The following is a 26,127-nucleotide window of genomic DNA, read 5'->3' as shown; positions in this document are numbered from 1 at the left end:
CCAAAACATAAGGAATAAAGTCATAGCTTTCTCACATGATAAAGAACATTAGAAAAAGAGGGAGATATAAGAAGCTATCTAGTTCAATTATCTATTGAGGAATGTGAAGTCTAAACAGGTGAAAAATAAAAAGACTAAGAGCAATGGTCTTTTTTTTGTTTACCAAATAAAGCATTTACATAGAAATTTTGGAAAGCATGGAAAAATATAAAAAGGCAGGGAAACTTTTATTCTTAATACAAAGACAAATATTGTCAAAATATTGGCAGCTTTTCTTCTGTCCTTTTCCTAAATAGTATATATTTTTTAATATTGAAAAGATTTTTTAGTATATGTAGTTTTATACTTTGCTTAAAAAAACAAAAACCAAAAAACCATGAGGGGTGCCTGGGTGGCTCAGTCAGTTAAGCATCTGACTTCAGCTCAGGTCATGATCTCATGGTTTGTGGGTTCGAGACCCGTGTTGGGTTCTGTGCCGACAGCTTGGAGCCTGCAGCCTACTTCTGATTCTGTGTCTCCCTCTCTCTGCCCCTCCCCTGCTCACGCTCTGTCTCTGTCTCTCAAAAATAAATAAATGTAAAAAAAAACCCAAAAAACAAAAAACCATGATACTTCTTTGACTAGGTTTATTCCTAGGTATTTTATGGTTTTTGGTGCAATTGTAAATGGGATTGATTCCTTGATTTCTCTTTCTGTTGCTTCATTATTGGTGTATAGGAACATAGGAATGCAACCGATTTCTGTGCATTGATTTTACATCCTGAGACTTTGCTGAATTCATGGATCAGTTCTGGCTGTTTTTGGTGAAATCTTTGGGGTTTTCCAAATAGAGTATCATGTCATCTGCAAAGAGTGAAAGTTTGACTTTCTCATGGCCGATCTGGATGTCTTTTATTCCTTTGTGTTGTCTGATTGCTGAGGCTAAGACTTCCAGTACTATGTTGAATAACAGTGGCAAGAGTGGACATCCCTGTCATGTTCCTGACCTTTGGGGGAAAGCTCTCAGTCTTTCTCCATTGAGGATGATATTAGCAGTGAATCTTTCATATATGGCTTTTATGATCTTGAGGTATGATACTTCTATCCCTACTTTCTTGTGGGTTTTTATCAAGAATGAATGCTATATTTTGTCAAAAATCGATACACTGAAAACTACAGAAAGCTTATGAAAGAAATTAAAGAAGACACACACACAAAAAAAGGAAAAATATTCCATGCTCCTGGATTGGAAGAACAAATATTATTAAAATGTCGATACTACCCAAAGCAACCTACATATTTAATGCAATCCCTATCAAAAAAACACCAGCATTCTTCACAGAGCTAGAACAAACAATCCTAAAATTTTTATGGAGCCAGAAAAGATCACAAATAGAGCAATCTTGAAAAAGAAAACCAGTGCTCGCTTTGGCAGCACACATACTAAAACTGGAACGATACAGAGAAGATTAGCATGGCCCCTGCGCAAGGATGACACGCAAATTTGCGAAGCGTTCCATATTTTTAAGACATCCAGATGGCCAACAGGCACATGAAAAGATGCTCAACATCTCTCCTCATCAGGGAAATACAAATCAAAACCACACTCAGATATCACCTCAAGCCAGTCAGAGTGGCCAAAATGAACAAATCAGGAGACTATAGATGCTGGCGAGGATGTGGAGAAATAGGAACCCTCTTGCACTGTTGGTGGGAATGCAAATTGGTGCAGCCACTCTGGAAAACAGTGTGGAGGTTCCTCAAAAAATTAAAAATAGACCTACCCTATGACCCAGCAGTAGCACTGCTAGGAATTTACCCAAGGGATACAGGAGTACTGATGCATAGGGGCACTTGTACCCCAGTGTTTATAGCAGCACTCTCAACAATAGCCAAATTGTGGGAAAAGCCTAAATGTCCATCAACTGATGAATGCATAAAGAAATTGTGGTTTATATACACAATGGAGTACTATGTGGCAATGAGAAAGAATGAAATATGGTCCTTTGTAGCAACATGGATGGAACTGGAGAGTGTGATGCTAAGTGAAATAAGCCATACAGAGAAAGACAGATACCATATGTGTTCACTCTTATGTGGATCCTGAGAAACAACAGAAACCCATGGGGGAGGGGAAGGAAAAAAAAAGAAAAAAAAAAGAGGTTAGAGTGGGAGAGAGAGCTAAAGCATAAGAGACTCTTAAAAACTGAGAACAAACTGAGGGTTGATGGGGGGTGGGAGGGAGGGGAGGGTAGGTGATGGGTACTGAAGAGGGCATCTTTTGAGATGAGCACTGGGTGTTGTATGGAAACCAATTTGACAATAAATTTCATATAATAAAAAAAAATAAGAAAATAAAAAAATAAAAAAATAAAAAATTTGAGATAATCAGGAAAAAAAGAAAAAGAAAAAGAAAAAGAAAACCAAAGCTGGAGGCATCACAATACCAGACTTCAAGTTGTATTACAAGGCTGTAATCATCTAGACAGTATAGTACTGGCACAAAAACAGACACTCAGATCAATGGAACAGAATGGAGAACCCAGAAATAGACCCACAAATGTATGGGCAACTAATCTTTGACAAAGCAGGAAAGAATATCCAATGGAATAAAGACAGTCTCTTCAGTAAGTGGTGCTGGAAAACTGCACAGCGACATACAGAAAAATGAACCTGGACCACTTTCTTACACCATACACAAAAATAAACTCAAAATGGACAAAAGACATAAACATAAGACAGGAAGCCATCAAAATCCTAGAGGAGAAAGCAGGCAAAAACCTCGTAGACCTCAGCCGCAGCAACTTCTTACTCAACAGGTCTCCAGAGGCAAGGGAAACAAAAGCAAAAATGAACTATTGGGACTCGTCAAAACAAAAAACAAAAACCAAAAAACTTCTGCACGGCGAAGGAAACATTCAGCAAAACTAAAAGGCAACTGACAGAATGGGAGAGGATATTTGCAAATGACATATCAGATAAAGGATTAGTATCCAAAGCCTATAAAGAACTTATCAAACTCAACACCCAAAAAACAAATAATCCAGTGAAGAAATGGGCAAAAGACATGAATAGACCCTTTTTCAACGAAGACATCCACATGGCTCACAGATACATGCAAAAATGCTCAACATCAAAAAAAAAAAAAACAAAAAAAAAACCCCAAAAAACAAAAAAAACCCACAAAAAATTTAAAAAAAAAATTAAAAAACAAGAAGGGGCAACCTGGGTGGCTCAGTCGGTTGAGCGTCCGACTTCGGCTCAGGCCATGATCTCACAGTCTGTGAGTTCGAGCCCCATGTCAGGCTCTGTGCTCACAGCTCAGAGCCTGAAGTCTGCTTCGGACTCTGTGTCTCCCTCTCTCTCTGCCCCGCCCCCCCCCCCCGACCCCCGCTCTGTCTGTCTCTCTCTGTCAAAAATAAATAAACATTAAAAAAATAAAAATAAAAAATGCTCAACATCACTCATCATCAGGGAAATACAAGTCAAAATCACAATGAGATATCACCTCACACTTGTCACAGTGGCTAACATTAACAACTCAGGCAACAACAAATGTTGGAGAGGATGCGGAGAAAGAGGATCTCTTTTGCACTGCTGGTGGGAATGCAACCTGGTGCAGCCATTCCGGAAAACAGTTTGTGGAGGTTCCTCAAAAAATTAAAAATAGAACTACCTACAACCCAGCAATTGCAATAGTAGGTATTTATCCAAGGGATACAGGTATGCTGTTTCAAAGGGGCATATGCACCCCAATGTTTATAACAAACAGCACTACTGACCATAGTCAAAGTATGGAAAGAGACCAAATGTCCATTGATGGATGAATGGTATATATTCTTCCATCTTCAGATGGAAGATGTGGTATATATTTATACACATTTGGAACTATGTGGATGGAACTAGAGGGTATTATGCCAAGCGAAATTAGAGAAAGACAAATATCATGACTTCACTCATAAGGAATTTAAGATGCAAAACAGATGAAGATAAGGGAAGGGAAGCAAAAATAATATAAAAACAGGGAGGGGGACAAAACAGAAGAGACTCATAAATCCAGAGAACAAACAGAGGGTTGCTGGCAGGGTTTGGGGGGGGGGGGGGGGGGGGGAGGGATGGGCTAAATGGGTAAGGGGCATTAAGGATTCTACTCCTGAAATCATTGTTGTGCTATATATGCTAACTAACTTGGATGTAAATTAAAAAATAAATAAAAAACCAAACAAAGCCATCACATCGTTAAGTATCATGGTAATCATGGTAAAAACTCCTGGTAATCATCATTTTCAATGACTGCATAATATTTTATCAAATTTATATACTATGCTTTATTTAACCAATCTTCTAATGTGGGACAAATACAAGTTGTGTCTAATTTTTTTAGTGTTCTAAAAAATGCTATGATGATTATTTGTCAGCATTAAAGTATTTCCCTAGAATAAATTCCTGGAAGGGAAATTACTGGAATAAACAACATAAAATATATGGGTAATAATGTCAATTTTGAACCAAGGTAATCACTTTGTCTACGTGACTCACTAAGCACATGCAGAAACCACAGGTAGGAAGAGAAATTTAGTAGGAAGAAATTAGTCATGTGGCCACAGTCCCCACCAAAGCAGGATATCTCAATAGCAAGTTGGTTTCCATGGTATCCTAAGAGCATCACTGAAAGTGGAAATGGGGTGAGATTTAACAGGTCACGTAGGCCCTTCTTTCTATAAGCAGGATGTCCTCCAGAGCTTTTCAGATCATACACTGGAAATTTCCATCAAGAGCCACATAAATGCAAAAGCAACTACAATTCTTCATGTAACTAAAAAAAAAAAACCAAAAAACCCGTTGATTCTGTTGCTTTTATTTCTCCATCAGATTCATCATATCTCTATCCACCAACTACCTAGCCAATCTATCCTTCAACAATATTTGGCAAATATTTTTATTGTTAGTATGGAGTTATTAGTCTTTTTGAAGTAACATTTTCAAAATGTAAAAACTGTTTTCCCAGTAGAGGAATGCTAAGTGTGAAGGAATAGCCATTGAGATACATTCTTAGGTGCCCAGTCTTAAAACATTCAATCTTTCCTTTAATTTTTCTGATCACTATGCCCAGTAAGCAGCTGTAGCCCTGGGATGCCTTCGAGCTAAGTTACAGTGTTACTAAATGCTGCAGATGTAATAATAATTAATACATAGGCAAAGAGGTATTTATTGCTTGGAGGCCAAACAATATAATGTCTTAGTCATACCCAGAATTTCGAGATTTACTTATTAGTGGTGTTTTTTGAAATGTAATGTCCCAATACAAGTAACTCTGTAAGTGGGAAAACTGAAACATCCATGTAATCATGTCAATATATTAAGTGGCTTAGAGAATACCAATGAATGTTTTTCTGATTGTATTTAGATCACCTAAAACAGAAATGTCACAATACAGTTAAACTGGGAAAATTTTTACTTATGAAAACTACCATCTTATGGTGGCCTTGAGTACTTACCCTTTCCTGTGATGTTTGATAGCGGAGGTGAAGAGCTGTGGGGTCCCAATCTACAGCAATATAGGCATTTCCAATGAAAGCTCTGTCTTCTCCACAATCAATTTTACAGCCTCTGCAAAATCTAAAGGGATGAAAATGATCTACTAAGGAATGAATAATTATGAAAGAATCAACATTTTCTTTATCAGAAATATTTTCTCTTTCTACTTCTCCACTTTCTTGGGTTCAGAATCGGTCATGGGCCTCTAACTTAAGACTGATAAATGTATGAATATGTATTAGTAATTATTTTTATTTCAGGGAAGCATGCTCATTACTTCTCAAGTCTTTGGTTTTTCAAAGCACTTGATAACCATTTGTTAATCCACACGAATGTGTGGACTTTATGGAAGATAAATGACGCGGGGATTGGATATTTGAGATAATATACCTCTAAGAAAATTCTAAATTTAGTCATTTAATACTCTGAGGAAGGACAATTCATCTGATATAACAATGCCTATTTCCTTGTTTGTAAAGTGGCACATTAAATAAATGTTTGTAAAAATTTATGGGAAGGGAAGGACCATGACAAAGCCATGATTTCAATGCCTATTTAGATTCCATTTGCTAAGTCTATTATAGTTCTCTGAAGGTTGTTGACTTTAGCACTCAGATATTTCGCAAGCTGCAACAATACTGACCAATCAGTCTCCATAATTCTTCTAAAAGTCAAAAACAGACTTCCACGAAGTCTAGTAAGTAGACTATGTTCTACTGGGCTCAGAATGCTAAACTGATTTATATATAAGGAGCAGAAGGTATAAAATAATAAATGTTAATCATAAACTATGAATTTAATGAGGATCACAGAGTTTACAAAACCAGCTAAGGCTCAAGAGCAAAACTTAGCTATGGACCACATAAGAAAAAGATGAATCAACAATTGCGATGTTTATTTCAAGCTTCTTATTATTTAGTATTACTTCTAAAAACTGGAAACCTTATGCAAAAGGTATAATATCTGAAGCTGCAATGCTACTAAAATTTTTCTTTTGCATAAGATTACTTTACCTATACCATGGGCACCAAGCACAGGAGTTCCCATCTTTCTGCACAACTCGTAGAGTGAAGGGATATTGATAGCCCATACTGTCATCACTGAAACAGAACATAAACCAAAGAGTATAAAAAACATTTTTTAAAAATTTGTTTTATTTTTTATTTTTTTAAATTTACATCCAAATTAGTTAGCATATAGTGCAACAATTTCAGAAGTAGATTCCTTAGTGCCCCTTTACCCATTTAGCGCACTCCCCCCCACAATCCTCAGTTTGTTCTCCATATTTATGAGTCTCTTCTGTTTTGTCCCCCTCCCTGTTTTTATATTATTTTTGTTTCCCTTCCTTTATGTTCATCTGTTTTGTCTCTTAAAGTCCTCATATGAGTGAAGTCATATGATTTTTGTCTTTCTCTAATTGACCAGTTCCATTCATGTAGTTGCAAATGGCAAGATTTCATTCTTTTTGATTGCCGAGTAACACTCAGTTGTGTATACATATAAACCACATCTTCTTTATCCATTCATCCATCAATAGACATTTGGGCTCTTTCCATACTTTGGCTATTATTGATAGTGCTGCTATAAACATGGTGGGGGGCATGTGTCCCTTCGAAACAGCACGCCTGTATCCCTTGGATAAATGCCTAGCAGCGCAATTGCTGGGTTGTAGGGTAGTTCTATTTTTAGTTTTTTGAGGAACCTCCATACTGTTTTCCAGAGTGGCTGCACCAACTTCCATTCCCATAAAAAACATTTCTATTTGAGGTCTCAACTCCTTTTCATTTTTTCTTGAAGTAACCCTAGGAAGGGGCATCTGTCAGAGCAGTATGCTCATGGTTGACAGTTCAATGCTAGTTATTTTAACCCATTAGCAGCAGCCCTGTACCAACCCCACTTAGGGCTCCCATGTTGTATCCCTGTTACAGAAGGTAGACAGACTAGACTGCCAGATGTCTCTAAGAGAGGCCATGTGGTCCACACAAAATTTTAAGATAAGCTAATAACCTTATAAGCTAATAAGCTAATCATGAAATCAACTACCAATTATCCTTCAGCCCTAATTCTATCACAAGATTTAATTCACATTAAACTAAAATAATTAGACCTTTCCATGGCAAGAACATTGCCACAGCACAGAAAGCCGAAAGATCATAATGGTTTTTAGAAGAGCGGACTATATATAATATATATATATATAAAATATATATGTATAATAATATATATAATATATATATTATATAAAATATATATTTATATTTACATATTTCCTTTTTTTTTGTTTTGTTTAAGTAATCTCTACACCCAATGTGGGGCTCAAACTTACCACCCTGAGATCAAGAGTCACATGTTTTTCCAACCGAGCCAGTCAGGCACCCCAGAAGCGTTCTTTAATCAGAATCCTGATGTGGTACACTGTGAGGCACCCTTTTCCCTGCCTTAACTACTCAAAGCTATAAGCTACCTAACATTTTTAGAGTAATGTCTTTTAACTGCAAGACAGCCTTGATTCTCCCACTTAAACAAGTATTTTTCTTCATCCTTGCCCCAATAAGAAGCAATGCAAGACACCACATTTGGCAATTGGTAGTAGCTGTTACATGGTGGCTAAAGGTAATGAAACCATGATAAGGACTTTGCCACCTCCAAAACGTTCAGTTCCAAATATCCTACTTTGCAATAGCTACCTCCTAACTTTTTAAATCGCTTATTCAAGTATCACTACTCTAACAATTCTTTGACCAAAGAGAAATTTCTAATTACTGCTCTCAAATCCTCACTTTCCTCCTTATCCACTGTCGCTCAAAATAATAATCTTTTATATAGATCCTCGATTCCAGGAATTTGTCCATCTAATCTAAACATTCAAATTTATTGACGTTAACACTCACAAAAATAGAGAACTGTACAATGAACCCCCATGTATTGGTCACCCAACTATAATCATCATCAACCCTCAGCCACTTTTAATTCACCTATACCCTTAACCTAGCTCTATAGATTCTTTCATTCCATTAAAAAAAATGGGAAAATATACATAAAATTTACCATTCAACTTTTTTTTAAAAGTAGGCTTCAAGAACAGTGTGGAGCCAAACATGGGGATTGAACTCACAACCATGAGATCAAGACCTGAGCTGAGATCAAGAGTCAGACGCTTAAGCAAATGAGCCACCCAGGCACCTGTACCATTTAACCATTTTTAAGTATACAATTCAGTGGCATTAAAGGCATTCACAATGCTGTCTGTGCAACCATCACCACCATCCATCTCCAGAATTTTTTCATCTTCCCTAACAGAAACTCTGTACCATTAAGCAATAATAATACTCCTTTCCTCCCAAATCCTAGTAACCTCTAATCTAATTTCTGTCTATGAATTTGCCTACTCAAAATGTCTCATAAAAGTGAAATCATACAGTATTTATCCTTTTGTATCTGGCTTATTTCACTTAGTATAATGTTTTCAAGGTTCAACCATGTTGTAGTGTGTATCAGAACTTCATTCCTTTTTATGGCTACAAATACTCCACTGTATGTACATACCACAGTTTATCCATTTGTCTGCTGATGGACATTTGGGTTGTTTCCACCTCTTGGCTATTGTGACCCACTAGATTATTTTGAAGGAAATCAGAGGCATTTTATCATTTTCATTCATAAATATTTCATTGTGTTATCTCTAAAAGACTCTTACTATCTTTTTTATTGCCTGTAGGACTATTTTCTCTTTATTCTAACCTCCATGCCTTCATCTATACCATTCCATCTATACTAAAATAGCTTTTGCAAAGGTCACCAAAGACTGCCATTTTATCAATTCCAGTGGTCAGTTCCCAGGCCTCTTCTTACTAAATCTCTCTGTAGCATTTGAAACTGATCCTTTAAACACTTCTTCACTTCTGGGACACCACTCACTCCTAATTTTCTTCTTTCGTCACTGGCTGCTTCTTCTCAATCTCCTTTTTTGTCATTTTTCAACCTCTAAATGTTGAAATGCATCAGGAATTACATTGGGGGGGGGTGTCTTCTCTATCTCTTACTCTCTAAACGTTATCATCTGGTCTCAGGGATTTAAATACCAACTATTTGTGATGACACCTATATTTTTATATCTCCAACAAAGGACACTGAAGTCTATATCCCACTTAAAAATATAACATACATGTTGAATTTAACTTGATTCCTGTCATCTCTTGCTCAAACCTACTCCTTCCTCAGTTTTCCTCACATTAAATGTTACCACCATTCACAAACAATTGCTCAGGCTGATAACCAAACTTGGGTTCCTCTTTCCCTCATACTCCATATCCAATTCATTAGCAAGCCCAGGGAAAAGTCCTCATCTGGAAGTTCTTCAATTTAATCGCACTTTCACTTCAAATTTAATCTTGCCCTATTGTCATTTTTACTTAACACGACATTCCTCAACTAAATTGCTTATTATTTGCAGTTTTCCTTTAAGATTTATTCTTTTTTCTTAAATTACTTTTTTTTTTTTTAATTTGAGGGAGAGAGAGAGAGATAGAGAGCGCACAGGGGAGAGGGACAGAAGGAGAGAGAGAGAACCTTAAGCAAGCTCCGCACTCAGCAAAGAGCCTGACGTGGGGCTTGATCCACAATCCTGGGATTATGACTTGAGCCAAAATCAAGAGTCAGACACTTAACAGACTGAGCCATGCAGGTGGCCCTCCATGTTAAACTAACAAGGCATGGAAACAATCCAACTGAATCATTTGTTATGGTATGGGGGTTTTTCAGAGTTCATGTATAGAAATGTACATGACTGTTTCCATTCTGCATTCCAGCAAGTTGAGAGGATACAAACTCCCTGGTGAATTTATACTCCCTAGTTTTGCAATAACAGAAGTCAAGGATAATACCTGAAGCATTTAAAGCATTAGCAGGAGGGACTTCAGGTAAGAGAGTACACAATGAAAGGATTATTAGACACTAGAATGTCTAGGTCATGAAAGGAAGTTGTACAGTCTCTCCTACTCAATAGATCAAACCACATGGTTGAATTATATGCTTTCTGGATGGCTCTTCAAAGAGTGATTAACTTAACATGGAATGTGTCCTATATATTACATAGAATTCATATAAATTCTTCTTTTAAAAATTTTTTTTTTTAACGTTTATTCATTTTTGAGACAGAGAGAGACAGAGCATGAACAGGGGAGGAGCAGAGAGAGAGGGAGACACAGAATCTGAAACACGCTCCAGGCTCTGAGCTGTCAGCACAGAGCCCGACGCGGGGCTCGAACTCACGGACCGTGAGATCATGACCTGAGCCGAAGTCGGACGCTTAACCGACCAAGCCACCCAGGCGCCCCTAAATTCTTCTTCTTGAGTTTGGAAACCACCTGTCCAGGCTTATCGCCCTCTCAACTCACCAATCCTGAGCATGGTTACTGGCTTCCTGAGGTGGGAGTGGGCTGGCTAATCGAGACACCTGAATCCAGACCGCATCATACAGGTCCTTCTTCCGGGTATGCACAGTACATGGAACAATCAGTGGCATTCCAAAGAGGCTGGGGCGATTCTTCTGAGATGAAAGGAAATACAGTTCTGTCCTCATCTGTATGTACAAACAAGAGAAGAAAGGGCTGAGAAGACAGGCCTTTGATTCCTCCCTTTCATTCTAAGAGCCAATAACAGGCAACAGTATCATTTTCAAAGTAGTCCCTACCACACTTCTCTTTATTTATAAAACCACGTTTAATTAATATAGAGAATATGGTTATTTAGAGTGGAAGGTTGAAGATTGAAGTATTGCCAGTTTTAGAATTGCTATCAAACTTTTCAGCATTTAGTATTTTCAAACTAGTTTTCTCTGATAAATATTTCTCACACACACAGAACCACATGTAAAAACTAGTAATAGTTTCCTCACTCAAGGTTTTTAAAAGCACTTAAAATCCTTTCTCTAGAAAGGATGCCAGTAAACCAAACTGCCTCAAAACACAATTTTCTAATAAGGTGTTGACGGCTGTTGTTAGAGCAGCAATTCCTAAACTGTTGGGAAGATATGAAACCCAGCCATTTAATGTTATAACAACTTATGCACCTTCCTAAAAGTAGCTGAGCTGACTTTAGTCTTTTTTGTTTTTTTTAATTACGTAATAGAATAAAAGTAAAGTAAACTTCAAAAATATTTGCTTTTAGTATGTTAAGAAGATTCCTTAATATAGAGATACTGCACAGAAGTAGCTTGGAAATGGCTGTTTAATAAAACAAAAGTTTAGTATAATAAAAGGTTGACTGCAATTAAGGATTACTCAAAAAACTGCTGAGCACTTGGACATTTAATTCTTTAAGTGTGGTCTTTGTGTAGTAGTTAGAGAAGCTAAATCAACAACTTACAAACTCACCAACAGTTAGCTAGTTTCTTAAAGACTTCTATTTCAGATTCTCAAGCATTTTATCTTGCCATTATTCATTTTTTAAATTAAACCCTTTTTTTTTAAAGATCTTATTTTTAAGTAATCTCTACACCCAACATGGGGCTCAAACTTACAACCATGAGATCAAGAGTTGCATGCTCTACCAACTGAGCTAGCCAGGCACCCCTTGCATTATTCATTTAAGCTTAGCTAAATACATGATTCTAAGACTGTATTTCATGTGCTGATGTTCTTATAAGACTCACAGTTGATACGTGGACAGAATTCAGAATAACTATTTTTCAAAAACCTAAAAACAGGGGCACATGGGTAGCTCAATCAGTTGAGCATCTTACTCTTGATTTCAGCTCAGGTCGTGATCTTGTGGTCATGAGATCAAGCCCTGCATCAGGCTCTGTGCTGGATGTGGAGCCTGTTTAAGATTCTCTCTCTCCCTCTCCTTCTGCCCCCCACCCCTGTGTGCACACTCTCTCTCTAAAAAAAACAAACCAATAAAACAAAAATCTAAAAATATAGGTTAATTCTTCTCTCCTTAAACTTCTGCTGTTCTTCCACTCTCTCAGCAGATGACTTATTTTACTAAATAAATGAGATCATCTAAGCAATGACCTCTTCATTCCTCAGTGTAGCTCTTTTCTAAACCCACAAAAAATTTTCATCCTCTTGAAGGTAACTTCTCCCAGTAGCACTGGGAGATACTACTCAGGTCCTCATGGGAATAACACTCCCAGCTTTCCTATACCAGAAATCCTCCTTTTGCTCTCTCCTAACAACTTTTCCTCCCAGCTGGAAAAACTCATTTGGCCCAACTGTTCAAAGGAGTTTTGCTCCATTTCTTTACTTGGTTATACTGCAAAACTTCAATTTTCACTCTTTCGATTTCTCTGGTCCATGTAAACCACTTCTTTCTTTTTTCCTTTAAATTGACTTTTCCTTTATTTGTCACATCAATACCGTTTTCCCATTTCTCTATTTTCTGAATATTCTTGCCTAGGTTGCCTTGTCTCATTCTTATTCATCTTTTACCTTGTAGAAAGGAGGAGACAAAAAAATAAACTACTTTCAAAGTAATTCAATCATGAGATCAGAAAGGTCTGAAAGAAGGTGGCAATAAAAATGAAGAAATGGTAAATTCAAGTAGTATTTTAAAATAAGATATTAAGGGGATGGGGACCCTGGGTGGCTCAGTTGGTTAAGCATCCGATTTCGGCTCAGGTCATGATCTCACAGTTCGTTGAGTTCAAGCCCTGCGTTGGGCTCTGTACTGGACAGCTCAGAGCCTGGAGCCTGCTTCGGATTCTGTGTCTCCCTTCCACTCTGCCCCTCCCCAACTTGTGCTCTTTCTCTCAAAAATGAAAGAATAAACTTAAAAAAAAAGAAAAGAAATTAAGGGTTGCCTGGATGGCTCAGCTCGTTGACTGTCGGACTTCAGCTCAGGTCATGATCTCATGGTTTGTGAGTTCAAGCCCCCATATCAGGCTCTGCTGTCAGCACAGAGCCCACTTAGGATCCTCTCTTCTCCTCTCTCTCTGCCACTACACCACTCGTGCTCTCTCTTTCTCTCAAAAAATACATTGTTTTAAAAAAAAAGAAGAAATTAAAGGGCATAGTGATATACTGAATATAGGGTTTTAGAAGAAAAGGGGAGAAAAAAATCTAAGGATACTCTCAGCCTTTAGCTTTTAGATGGAAGAATGGTGTTGCCTTTCACAGAAATAATAGGAAAAGGGACTTGACTTGAGACAGACAGATGGTAAAATCAATTTTAGGTATTCCTAAAGCACCTGTCTAGATCATGAAAGAAACTGGAAATCGATAACTGGTTAAAAGGTGAAAATTAAGAGTTGACAATGTGGCTTTATGGTCTAATAATTACAAAAAAACTGTATATAATGCTTTAGCACTTACCAAGTGCTCTATAAAACATATTCATGAAAATTCAAGAGAGTGGTTTTCCAAGACTTTTTAAAAAGTACATGAGAATTCTTTATTTATGATCTGATAATACTTGGTTAAAAAAAAGAGAGAGAGAGACATAGGGAAATGCTGATGGGAGTAGTTGGAGCTGTACTTAAAGCCAATACCAAGTACAAATGGATGCCTTAATTCTCTATCCACTCATATAATCCCATACAATCCCGTCTAGAACGTGGCCCATAGAACGTCATCTACGTTGTCAGGTGCTCACTTTAAGTCATGAGTTATTAATTCAAAAGGGTAGACAAGTACATTTTAAAGAATTATCACAAAGCAAATAGCTGTATAATCACTAGTCAAGACAGAATACAGCTAGCACTCCAAAAGCCTCCCTCTGCTTCCTCCCAATCACAATTTCTTCCTTCCTTCAAAAGTTCAGTTTTTCTAATTTTATGGTAATCACTTCCTTGCTTTTTCTTTATAGTTTCATAGGCTACGCATAAAAACAGTAAATTTCATTTTCCCTGTTTTTAAAGTTTTTATTTATAAAAAGAATCATATGTCTTATATTTCTTTTGTGTCTGGCTTCTTTTCCACATTAGGTTTATGAAATTCATTTATGTTGGGTACAACTCTAAATTCATTCATTTTCATTGCTGTAGAATATTCTATCATATGAATGTCTCAACTTCCTTATCCTTTTTCTACTACTAATGGACATTTAATGTTTTTATTTTTTGTTTTCAGCTTTGGGCGATTACAGATAATGCTGCTAATGCTAATGCTGCTGAATGAATATTCTTGTACATATCTCCTGATACACACGTCTGTTTGGTAGATGCTTAAAAAGGAGAATTGCTTACCTTTAACTAGAAAACTACTTTCCAAAAGAGCTGTATTAACTTATACTCTTATTAGCAGTGTATGAGAGTTCCTGTTGCTCAAATATCCTCATCATCACTGTTAATCAGTTTAAGCTGCTCTGGTGGGTGTGCGGTGATATGCTAATGGAGCTTTAATTTGTATTTCCCTGGTTAGTAGTCTGGCTGATCACTTTTTCATATGGTTACTGGCTATTTGTATATCCTTTCTGTGAAGTGCTTATTTAAAATTAACCATTTTTTATTCAAAAATTTTTTTTATTTGAGAAAGGGAGAGACAGAATAAGCAGGGAAGAGGGGCAGAAGGAGAGAGAATCTTTAGCAGGCTCACACTCAGCACAGAGCTGAGGCTCAACTGTGGGGCTCAATCCCACAACCCTGGGATCATGACCTGAGCCAAAATCAAGAGTCAGATACCCAACTGACTCAGCCACCCAGCGCCTTGAATTGTTTTTTAATGATTTATATGAGTTCTTCATATTTTCTAGATTGAGTCTTTTTGTGGTTATAGGAGTGGCAGACATCTTTGACTCCAAGGCTTGCCTTTCTATGCAATGGCATCTTTTGATGGAACTAAAGTTCTTAATTTTAATGATGTCCAATTTATTAATCTTTTCCTTTATGGTTAGTGCTTTTTGTGTCCTATTTAAGTAGTCTTTTCCTACATCAAGGTCATGAATGTATTCACCTATTATCTTCTAGGAGCTGTTTTATTGTTTTGCTTTCATATTTAGTTCTGTAGTCCACCTGGAATTGAACATTATGTGGTAAGAGGTAGGTGTCAAGTTTCATATGGCTATTCAATTATCTCAGCACCATTTACCAAGAAAATTGTCTTTCTCTCACTGCTCTGCAATGCTATCTTTGTTATAATTCAAATGTTCATACATTTGTGAATCTGTCTCTGGGTCTCTATTCTAAACCACTGTTAACTACTTGTCTTTTCTCATACCAATATCACAATGTCTTAAGTACTTAAGTGTTATAAAATAATTGTAATATCTTGTAGCTCAATTCGTCATGCTTTACTCTTCTTCAAGAGCGTCTTGGTTATTCCAGTGCTTTGTATTTCCACATTTTTTTTTAATTTTAATTTTTTTTTACTTTTTTTTATTAAAAAAAAATTTTTTTTAATTTAGTTTGAGAGAGAGAGAGAGCAGAGGAGGGGCAGAGAGAGAAGGAAAGAGAGAATCCCAGGCAGGCTCCGTGCTGTCAGCACAGAGCCCGATGCAGGGCTCGAACTCATGAACCATGAGATCATGACCTGAGCCAAAACCAAGAGTCAGACGCTTAACCAACTAAGCCACCCAGTGCCCCCGCACCCTGTTTGTTTAAGTTTCTTTATTTTGATAGAGCACAGGAGGGGCAGAGAGAGAGAATAATTTTTTTACTTTTTAAGTAAGCTCTGTGCCCAACATAGGGCTTGAACTTATGACCTCAAGATCAAGAGTCCCATACTCAACTGAATGAGCTAGCAGAGGTGCCCCTCTGCTTCCACATTTTAGCATCAGCTTATCAAGTTTACATACACGAGCATACATACATATAGTAAGCATTTATATTGGGATTGTGCACTGAATCTGTAGATGAGTTTGTGAAGAACTCAGATCTTTGAAATAGCTGGTCTTCTAATCCATGAACATGGTCTATTTCCCTCAAATATTTATTTGAGTCTTCTTTAATTTTTATCAATATTTTTATTGCTTTCCATATAGATACCTTGTGTATCTGTTGCAGTTTATTTCTAGGTACTTAAATCTAATGACAAGTGCTATCAGTAAATCTCATTAGTGAACAGCAGAGGGAGAAGCAGAAGATCATGTAAAGATGGAGGCAGAGATTGGAGTTATGAGATAAGAAATGCCTATGGAAGTTGGAAGAGGCAAGGAAGGATTCTCCCCTAAAGCTTTTGGAGGGAGCACAGCCCTGGTGATTTCAGATGTCTTGAGATACCTATAGAACTATGAAAGAATAAATTTCTGTTGTTTTAAGCCATGAAATTTGTGCTAATTTGTTACAGCAGTCCTAGGAAACAACTTGTTTTTACCCAAGAACGTTCCTGTTTCTCTCCAAAAAAACCAACCAACCAACCAACCTCCAAATACATCCATGCTTACATGGCAGAGAAGATGTACATGCCTACATGAAAATATGAGAGACACAAACTTTTAAAAAGGAAGTAGTATTTGGATGTAGCAGCCATCCTGTTGCTGCTTAATATGAGTGAGGAATGACACTTCAAATTTTTAAAAAATGTTTATTCATTTTGTGTGTGTGTGTGCGCGTCTGTGTGTGTGTGTGTGTGTGTGTGTGTGAGTGAGAGAGAGAGAGAGAGAGAGAGAGAGAGAGAGAACAAGTGGGGGAGGGGCAGAGAGAGGGAGACACAGAATCTAAAGCAGGCTCCAGGCTCTGAGCCATCAGCACAGAGCTGACACAGGCTTGAACCCACAAATTGTGAGATCATGACCTGAGCTGAGTCGGACACTTAAACGACTGAGCCACCCAGACGCCACTGAGGAATGTATTTCATACAATGGCCAGCATGTGTGATACTAAATCCTGGCTCTGATCACTTACAATAACACCCTGAAAGTGAACACAATGAAGAGGCTTCAAAGACAGAAAGTGGCTATGTTTCACAAATGACATTGGTTAAGATGAGCAGTAAGTTGCCTAATTTAAACTAACCATTTTTCGGTGGACTGCAATGATGTAGCCTGTAAAGGAATTGTCAGGAAGAGATGGCATATGACCATTCACCATTCCATTTGTGAAGTTCTTCTCAGTTCCACATGGCACAACAGTGTTTGGCATTCCATTGGGTATAAACATTGGTCGGGGCAAGTCTCCATTGGTTGTTAGGGTCAACATTCCATTTGTAGATGGGGAAGAGGAGAAATCTACAAATTCATAGATAAATACAGCATCATAAGCTTGTGGTGTTTTCATCTTTGCTCTTTTCTCAAATAATGTGGGGACCAAGACCACTGTAGTAGAGTCTCTTTTAGCAAAGGACAGGGAGAAATCACAGTTCAAATAATAATTCTGGACTGACTGGAAGATTTTAATTTCAGATTTTCCTTCTATAACTCACACTTAAGATGAAATGACAAAGCAAGAATAACTGCTGGAAGTAACTGCTTGGAAGTATAAGTAAAAAAAAAAAAAAGTTGCTTTTCTTTTAGTTTTCTGAAAAGTAGAAGTAAAATTTTTGTAAGAATCTTTATCAGCATCATACTGTCACATACAAATAGTTCTGCCACTTGTTTTCTTTTCCCTCTCTACGAATTCATTTCTCTATTCCCCTAAAAATGTTCAGTTAAAAACAACAGTCTCTAGCTAGATGTTCCTTTATTTTTTCATTTTAGTTTTTAAAAAAATATTTTTTAGATTAGTTTTAGATAAAGAGGAAAGTACAGATTTCGCATTTGTCCCCAAAAATGCAAAGCCTTCCCCATTAGCAACATCCCCCCAACCAAAGTGATATATTTGTTACAAATGATGAAAGATGCCTTTTAAATTTAAATTATATTAAAATGTATTTCTCTTAGTCTCAACAGTGCTCAACAGTCCATATGACTTGTGAATATTCTATTGGATGGAAAAGATTACAGAAAATTTCCATCATTGCAGACAGTTCTATTGAACAGTGATTATCTAAACAAAAAAGCAGTATTAAATCATCCATCAACCCACTATCGATACTCTACTAAGTGCCAACAAGAGGAGCCTCATTCTCTATGAGGCCCTTTATAGTCAGGAAATAAACCTAATTATAAGCAGTATGAAGAATAGACCAACAATGTTAATGGTCAAAAAGATTTAATTGATAACCATATCAAACCACATGCATATTAAACAGATTCTTTTTTTGTTATTTCCTACCCCCACTTAAATAGATTCTTTTTGTCATGTTTATTGTTTTATTCTCTGATAGTATATTATATATCTCTCACACCATTTGTTGCCATGTTAGTATCAGATAAAAGAATTAAGAGATCTGAATTCCAGTGGTAGACTTAGTTAAACAAGCATCTGCTTGTCACTTACATTGCCTGAATTTTAGGTTCCTCATCTAAAAAATGAGGAATCTGAGCCAAATGATCACCAAGGTTTCCATCAGTCTCCAAAATTCTTTTGCCTGAATATCCTTAGCCCAAATAAATATAAACCCTTAGGCCAATATTTTAAAGCCGAAATAACGAGAAGGAGCTCTAGTTCTACTTTACCTGTCTGTGTTGGACTAGAAGCTGAAATTGGAGATCCAGGAATGGGAATTTCAAATGCACACAAAAATCCACTCACTGAGAGTCTCACTTTTTGGTTGTCTTGAGGGAAATTCTACAGAAAAAGAGGATGAGAAGGAGGAAATGTTTCATATAAAATGGAAAATCATTTGAAACAAACGTCTTAGATGGTTTCACGAATAAAACAAACAAAATGACTGAATAACTTTTCTCAAACAGCTAAAAGATGAAAGCTTGATAAACTGACTGAAAACTAACCTCACTGACAAAACATGCTATCCCATTCCATAGGAAAGAAGTTGTTTTGAATAACTGATGGCTTAAGTTTTGTCCTTCATTTCAAGCATCTAAATCCCAAACCTCAGAGAGATCTTACCTTTGCATTACACATGAGAAAACATCAGTTGGGAGTTTGTTCAGAAAGCCCAAAGATGAATATGAATAATATCAATGGTAGGAGTTCAATTGAGGGTAGGCAATATATTATTATTTTATTAATTTTAATTTTTATTTATTTTTGTTTCAAGCTTTTACTTAAATCCTAGCTAGTTAATACATATATAGCGTAATATTAGTTCCAGGCAACGTATTTATTAAATTGCTTGCTTCTCCAGCTGGTATGCACGAAGAAGTGATTTATGTCAATTTGTCTTTGCTCTCTAACATCTTAGTGTGTTGAAAGGCCAGGTATATATATTCATAAATAAATAGTAAAAACATACATTTATAAATATGTAAAATACTTTAACCAAGGAAGAATTCTAGTAAGAGTGGTAATACAAAAACCTGTAAAGTGTAGCAGCAGTAGTCACTGGGGGAAATCTATACTGTAGTGATGTAGCTAGATTACTCCATACAGATAGCGCTAGGCTTATATTTCCCTTCTTTTAAAATGCCACTATCAGGGTACCTGGGTGGCTCAGTTGGTTAAGTTAAGTGTCCATCTTCAGCTCAGGTCATGATTTCATGATCATGGGTTTAAGCCCCGCATCAGGCTCTGTGCTGACAGCTCCCTGGAGCCTGCTTTGGATTCTGTGTCTACCTCTCTTTCTGCCCCTTCCCTGCTTACTCTCTTGTCTCTGTCTCTCAAAAATGAATAAAAATGTTAAAAAAAAATTTTTTTTTAATGCCACTATCATTATTACTTCTTTATGCTGGTAGATACCCTTTTTAAAGTTTCAGGGATGGGAAACTGTTAAATTTTGTTCATTCTTTGTTGTGTTTTGATATCCCCTTCAGTCATTTAATAATTAATTGAGAAAACTGTGATCTTTAAAGGATGGAATCAAGGGTATCCTAGAAAGAATAATCAATATTACCTTTATGTTGGACCCATGTACTTCTGCAAGAAGGATCTGTTCTGATTTAAGTCCACAGAGATCGCTCAGCTGTTTTTTTAAACCTGTGTACTTTTCATCCATATTCAGTCGTAGTCCATATCGTACAGGGGTAGTACCATCCAGCTTAATAACTAGTAAAGAGAAAACATCTTTTAAGTATAATGCACATTTCACTGAAAGCTCTACTGTGTGTGTGTGTGTGTGTGTGTCTGTGTGTGTGTGTGTGTGTGTGTGTGTCTTGGAAACAGCAAACGTTTCAGTCTAGAATTTTTATTTTACATGTAAACTACAACAGATGGTTGTATCATCAGGGATGATACTGAGTGAAATCATTATTTTTTGATGTTCATCTGATATAGAAGGGTGAGTGGTTTTGTAAGATTTTAAAGAGTTTCTGGCATGTTTGAAACTAACAGAGGTATCAATGGGCACAAGGCGTGGTCCCATGTTCCAGGGTCTGGAGTTCCTGCCTGAAATTACACTGTTGGATTATAACATGCTGACCAATTTTTATGATAATACATTATAATGTTTGTTTATTTGGGGGGGGGGGGGCAGAGAGAGGGAGACACAGAATCCAAAGCAGGCTCCAGGCTCTGAGATGTCAGTACAGACCTTGATATGGGGCTCGAACCCATGAGCCATGAGATCATCCTGAGCCAAAGTCAGACACTTAACTGACTAAGCAACCTAGGGACCCCTATGAGAATGCATTATAAAGAAATGACTATACTTAGAAATTCAAATTCAGGCTACCTGATCAATGTAGAACACATTGAAGTTAAGTAGATTTTCAGAACTTTGTGACCTACCTGTTATTTCTAAGTGCATATAACTGTCCATTGGTAGTGGCAAAGACAAAAAATTGAAAGGGTCAAATCGGACACTTATATGCCCACACGTTTTGCATCTGACTTGGGACCTCAGCTGCCCATGGAACAAATCCACAACAATCGATCTATTCCTTCTCAGATGGTTGTCCCATGCCTAGCAAGGAAAAAGGTCAGAGAGCTTTCTTTTTTCAAAATTCGAAAAATAATTATTTCTACATAAATTCAAATAAATTGGTTAAATATTTTAGGTTTAAATGCCAAGAATATAACCCTCTGAAACTAATGTAACATTATGTCAACTATACTCCAATAAAAAAAAAGAACATAATCCTTAATCTTCATTTAAGATATAGAAACTTTCTGCCTGCAAATTTACAATTCAGATATGTAATTTAAAATGTACTGGCCTACTGAGATAGGAGAGAAAACCAGTTCTTGATTAGAATGTGATTCTTTCTGTTCAACCTAAATGATATTAAATTCAGAGGGAAAATCCCATTTTTTTGTTCTTACCATGGTAACAATGATGAGAATTAAAGTTCTTTGTCCATTAAAGAGCAGATAAAACATACATATTCATCACTGTACACATCATTTTAGCAATTATGGGGACTCCTGAAGTTCTACTGAATAAGTCCTGCATCCTTTCCCATAAGTTTACAATGTAAAAAGGCAACATTTAAAATTTTTCATTAAAGATGCCTTGTTTTGGCATTACTGAACAAGAATCAAGCAGAGAAATATAAATTCTTTTACTTCCATAGTAAAATTTTGATCACAGAATAGTTTAGTTAGCATTCAACTTGTACAACACACATCTGTGGCCAGAACATTTTATCTATTGCTTACATTAGAAACTGAAAACTGACAAACCTCTGCAGCTACTTCCCAGTCTGGTCGGCCATCACTGTCCTTCAGTTCCACATAGGGCTTCTCATGGACTCGGTTAAGATCTTCATGGAGACCATCCAAGAGAAAAGCCAGAAGTTCTTGGGAGTCTTGTTGCTGGAACCCATTAAACCTGGGAGCATATTTTGCTATGGTCCACTATAAATATAACAGAATCAAACTCATTATTTGCTACCCCATAAAATTTGGAATGAACATGCCCCATAATTCAATCAGAGGCATTTTAAGAAGATAAAGTATTTAGTCTGCCTCCATTTCAGCAAATATATTTGGAATAATCATGAAATCTCTCGTGTCTTAATTTCAAATGACAAAAAAAAAAAAAAAAGGGAAGAAAAACAAAAAAGTATTTTCATTAATTCTGTGTCCCAGTTCAGTATCATATAAGCAAAAAGTTCTTTAGGTACACAGACATTATTTAAGACAGGTAAAGACAGAAATATATATATATATATATATATATATATATATATATATATATATATGTATATATATTTTTTTTTTAAGGTTTTTATTTTGAGAAAGACAGAGACAGTGTGAGCAGGAGAGCGGGAGAGAGAGAAAGGGAGAGAGAGAAATAATCCCAAACAGGCTCCACACTGTCAGCACAGAACCCAATAAGGGGCTTGAACTCCCGAAACTGTGAGATCATGACCTGAGCCGAAATCAAGAGTTTGACACTTAACTGACTGAGCCACCCTGACACCCCAAGACAGAAATATTAAAATAGCATTTGCTTTCATTGAAAAATTCCTGTTACAGTTTTCTTTTACAGTTAACCTATCTAGTCTTATAACCTTTTATTACTAGAGGCAGAATAGCCTCATGTTTAACTCTGAGGACTTACTATCTTGTAATCTTGGGCAAACTATTTAACTGCTCTGAACCTTAGTTTCCTGAGCCATAAAATGAAGATAATAAAATGAAGATAATATAATGCTTTATATTACAGGACTGTTTAGAAGATTAAAGGAGTTAATACACACAAAATATCATTAGAATAGTGCCTGGAACATGAAAAGATGCTCAACATCGCTCCTCATCAGGGAAATACAAATCAAAACCACACTCAGATATCACCTCACGCCAGTGAGAGTGGCCAAAATGAACAAATCAGGAGACTATAGATGCTGGCGAGGATGTGGAGAAATAGGAACCCTCTTGCACTGTTGGTGGGAATGCAAATTGGTGCAGCCACTCTGGAAAACAGTGTGGAGGTTCCTCAAAAAATTAAAAATAGACCTACCCTATGACCCAGCAATAGCACTGCTAGGAATTTACCCAAGGGATACAAGAGTACTGATGCATAGGGGCACTTGTACCCCAATGTTTATAGCAGCACTCTCAACAACAGCCAAATTATGGAAAGAGCCTAAATGTCCATCAACTGATGAATGGATAAAGAAATTGTGGTTTATATACACAATGGAGTACTATGTGGCAATGAGAAAGAATGAAATATGGTCCTTTGTAGCAACATGGATGGAACTGGAGAGTGTGATGCTAAGTGAAATAAGCCATACAGAGAAAGACAGATACCATATGTGTTCACTCTTATGTGGATCCTGAGAAACTTAACAGAAACCCATGGGGGAGGGGAAGGGAAAAAAAAAAAGAGAGAGAGGTTAGAGTAGAAGAGAGCCAAAGCATAAGAGACTGTTAAAAACTGAGAACAAACTGAGGGTTGATGGGGGGTGGGAGGGAGGGGAGGGTGGATGATGGGTATTGAGGAAGGCACCTTTTGGGATGAGCACTGGGTGTTGTATGGAAACCAATTTGACAATAAACTTCATATATTGAAAAAAAAAAAAAGAATAGTGCCTGGAAGTGGTTAAGTTGTCAAATTTTTAGCTATTATGATTATTAATTTAAACTAAGTTTAAAGTTTTTGTATTATTTTTAAATAAAGATAAAAAATAACCCTAACTTTACTACATATGATATTAATGCAAAATTTGTATCCATGAATTTCAGTAATTAAATTCTTTCAGTTTTTTTAAATTCTACAGATAGAATTAATTACTTTAGTAATGTCAAAAATATATGGAGTATCATTAACTAGACTCAGAGGTATATCTTGCAGTTAGAATACTGTTAATAGTAAAGGACTAACAATGGAAGATTTACTATACATACAAGTAAGATATCTGATAAATTAGTAAACTGAATGACATTCCAAATTTAGACTGTGACTTTGTTTCCCAGTATTTTGCATACATCTGAACAAGTAAAAGTATTTGACATCTATGTCTAGTGAAGGATCTAAAAAACATTAGTTAAACTAAAACTAAAAAAGCTAAACATAAAAAGCATGTGGAGAAAAAGAATTACTTAAACAACTGCTTAGGACTTAAATACTTTCATATTATTTTAATCTGCTTACCCGAAGCTTTAATGGGGCGACATTCTTCTGAGTTCCACTCCAAAGTTCCTGTACTAAATCCCCATAGCACTTAGCCATATGCCCCTTCATACCAATGGGATTTGTCCTAGAAGTTTAAAGAGGAGAATTTTTGCCAAAGATTCTCATAAATCACAATCACAGAAATGCCTAGCATCTATTTTCTCACATCAAAATATCTTTTTTAAACAAGTATGTCTTTCCCCTCATTTCATACTAAATAGGGCAAATACGACTTTTGGGTTCATATCAAAATTATAAAGAGAATATATATATGAATCAGGATATATTATTACCTGTTGAGTTCATAAAGATGTCTCCCTGAGATAAAATACTGTGTCAGTGGCTGTGTGTTACTAACACACTGGATGCTTGAGTTCATGAAGCATGTGTTTCCCAGGTTACTCAGACCTGTGGCTCCTTTTTCTGTGGGAACTGGAACAAACAATATGAGAAAGAAGCTTAGCTATAGTAAGATGTCACAGACCAAACAGTTACTTGTATTTGATGCAAAGATTTTTAAAATTCTTTCAGTTGGCTAAATGGAGCTAATACTTCTTTATCCAGTCTTGGAATGCTAAAAGTAGAGAAGGTTTTTCATGGGATGTCACTGGCAATCATGATAATCCAAGTTCATTTGTGATCTAAAAGTAGCAATGATTCTCTTTAACTGCTATGATAGTTTTTTTTTTTAATTTTTTTAAATGTTTTTATTTATTTTTGAGACAGAGAGAGACAGAACATGAGCAGGGCAGGGGCAGAGAGAGAGGGAGACACAGAATCCGAAGCAGGCCCCAGGCTCTGAGCTGTCAGCACAGAGCCTGACGCGGGGCTCAAACTCACGGACTGTGAGATCATGATCTGAGCTGAAGTCGGATGCTTAACTGACTAAGCCACCCAGGCACCCCTGCTATGATAGTTTTTTAGAATTCAAACAATTCTCTCCTAGTATCGGGTCTCTAAAAAGATATAAATTATTTAATTGTGAGGTTAGAAAAAATGTGATGCTTCAGGAAAAAGTAAAGTAAAAGGGGAACTAGTTGACTTTTGAACTAGAGGGCCAAAAGTTGTTAACACTTCAATAGATAAGAAAATTTAAAAAAAAAGAAGGAGGAGGAGGATGAGCATAAGCAGAGGAAGAAGAAGAGGAAGAAGAAGAAGAAGACGACGACTTTTAAGATCATCTCTTTAAAAATAATACATCAGAGACTTACCCTTGTGTCTATCTATTTTACTACTGTTTGCTATAAAGGACATTTCCTCAGGCCAACTCATATCTTTATTGCGAACTGGAAAGACAGAAAATGTGTTAATTTGTTATCTATATCCATTTAATTGCTTCTGTTTTTTTTTTTTTTGAAAAGAGTTTATTTCTAAGTAAACCAGAAACTGAAAAAAAGGGGTTAATTTTGTAATTGATTCTAAAACTATTCCAACTCTATATTGGGGACTTTACAGTCACTTAATTAGAATTCATTAGTAAGCTATTCCCTCAATTACCTGCCTGAATTAAAATTATACTCAAGTATCGATAAATGTAATTAAAGCTCTTAAACTCAATGCATTAGAATTATCACAATTCCTTCTTAAATTGTGACAACTGTTAGAGTAAAACTCTATTTTAATACAAAGGCAGCTAGCAATGTTTCCAAAAATCTTGATGGGAAAAGACACA

General features: G+C 36.5%; 1 protein-coding gene and 1 non-coding gene across 3 annotated transcripts in view; one reads left to right on the top strand and one right to left on the bottom strand.

Annotated features, from left to right (window-relative positions):
- Nucleotides 1-26,127, bottom strand: part of USP32 (ubiquitin specific peptidase 32) — a 245,370-nt gene that overhangs the window by 10,508 nt on the left and 208,735 nt on the right. For both annotated transcript variants that reach the window (XM_019431063.2, XM_019431064.2), the window contains exons 19-29: nucleotides 25,667-25,741; nucleotides 24,749-24,887; nucleotides 24,435-24,540; nucleotides 22,016-22,189; nucleotides 21,122-21,296; nucleotides 20,289-20,440; nucleotides 18,952-19,063; nucleotides 17,411-17,622; nucleotides 10,914-11,098; nucleotides 6,531-6,617; nucleotides 5,478-5,598 (exon numbers count right to left, since the gene is read on the bottom strand). In XM_019431063.2, coding sequence (XP_019286608.1) covers nucleotides 5,478-5,598; nucleotides 6,531-6,617; nucleotides 10,914-11,098; nucleotides 17,411-17,622; nucleotides 18,952-19,063; nucleotides 20,289-20,440; nucleotides 21,122-21,296; nucleotides 22,016-22,189; nucleotides 24,435-24,540; nucleotides 24,749-24,887; nucleotides 25,667-25,741 — 1,538 coding nt within the window. The remainder of the gene's footprint in view (nucleotides 1-5,477; nucleotides 5,599-6,530; nucleotides 6,618-10,913; nucleotides 11,099-17,410; nucleotides 17,623-18,951; nucleotides 19,064-20,288; nucleotides 20,441-21,121; nucleotides 21,297-22,015; nucleotides 22,190-24,434; nucleotides 24,541-24,748; nucleotides 24,888-25,666; nucleotides 25,742-26,127) is intronic.
- Nucleotides 1,399-1,505, top strand: LOC128774403 (U6 spliceosomal RNA). Its single transcript, XR_008418971.1, has one exon. It is a non-coding gene; the product is annotated as a U6 spliceosomal RNA (small nuclear RNA).

Source organism: Panthera pardus, unplaced genomic scaffold, assembly GCF_024362965.1.
Source record: "Panthera pardus isolate Hobbes unplaced genomic scaffold, ASM2436296v1 HiC_scaffold_3, whole genome shotgun sequence".
NCBI classification, from domain to species: Eukaryota; Metazoa; Chordata; class Mammalia; order Carnivora; family Felidae; genus Panthera; species Panthera pardus.
The sequence above is the reverse complement of the archived record's forward strand: the minus strand, read 5'-3'. Positions and strand labels throughout refer to the sequence as shown.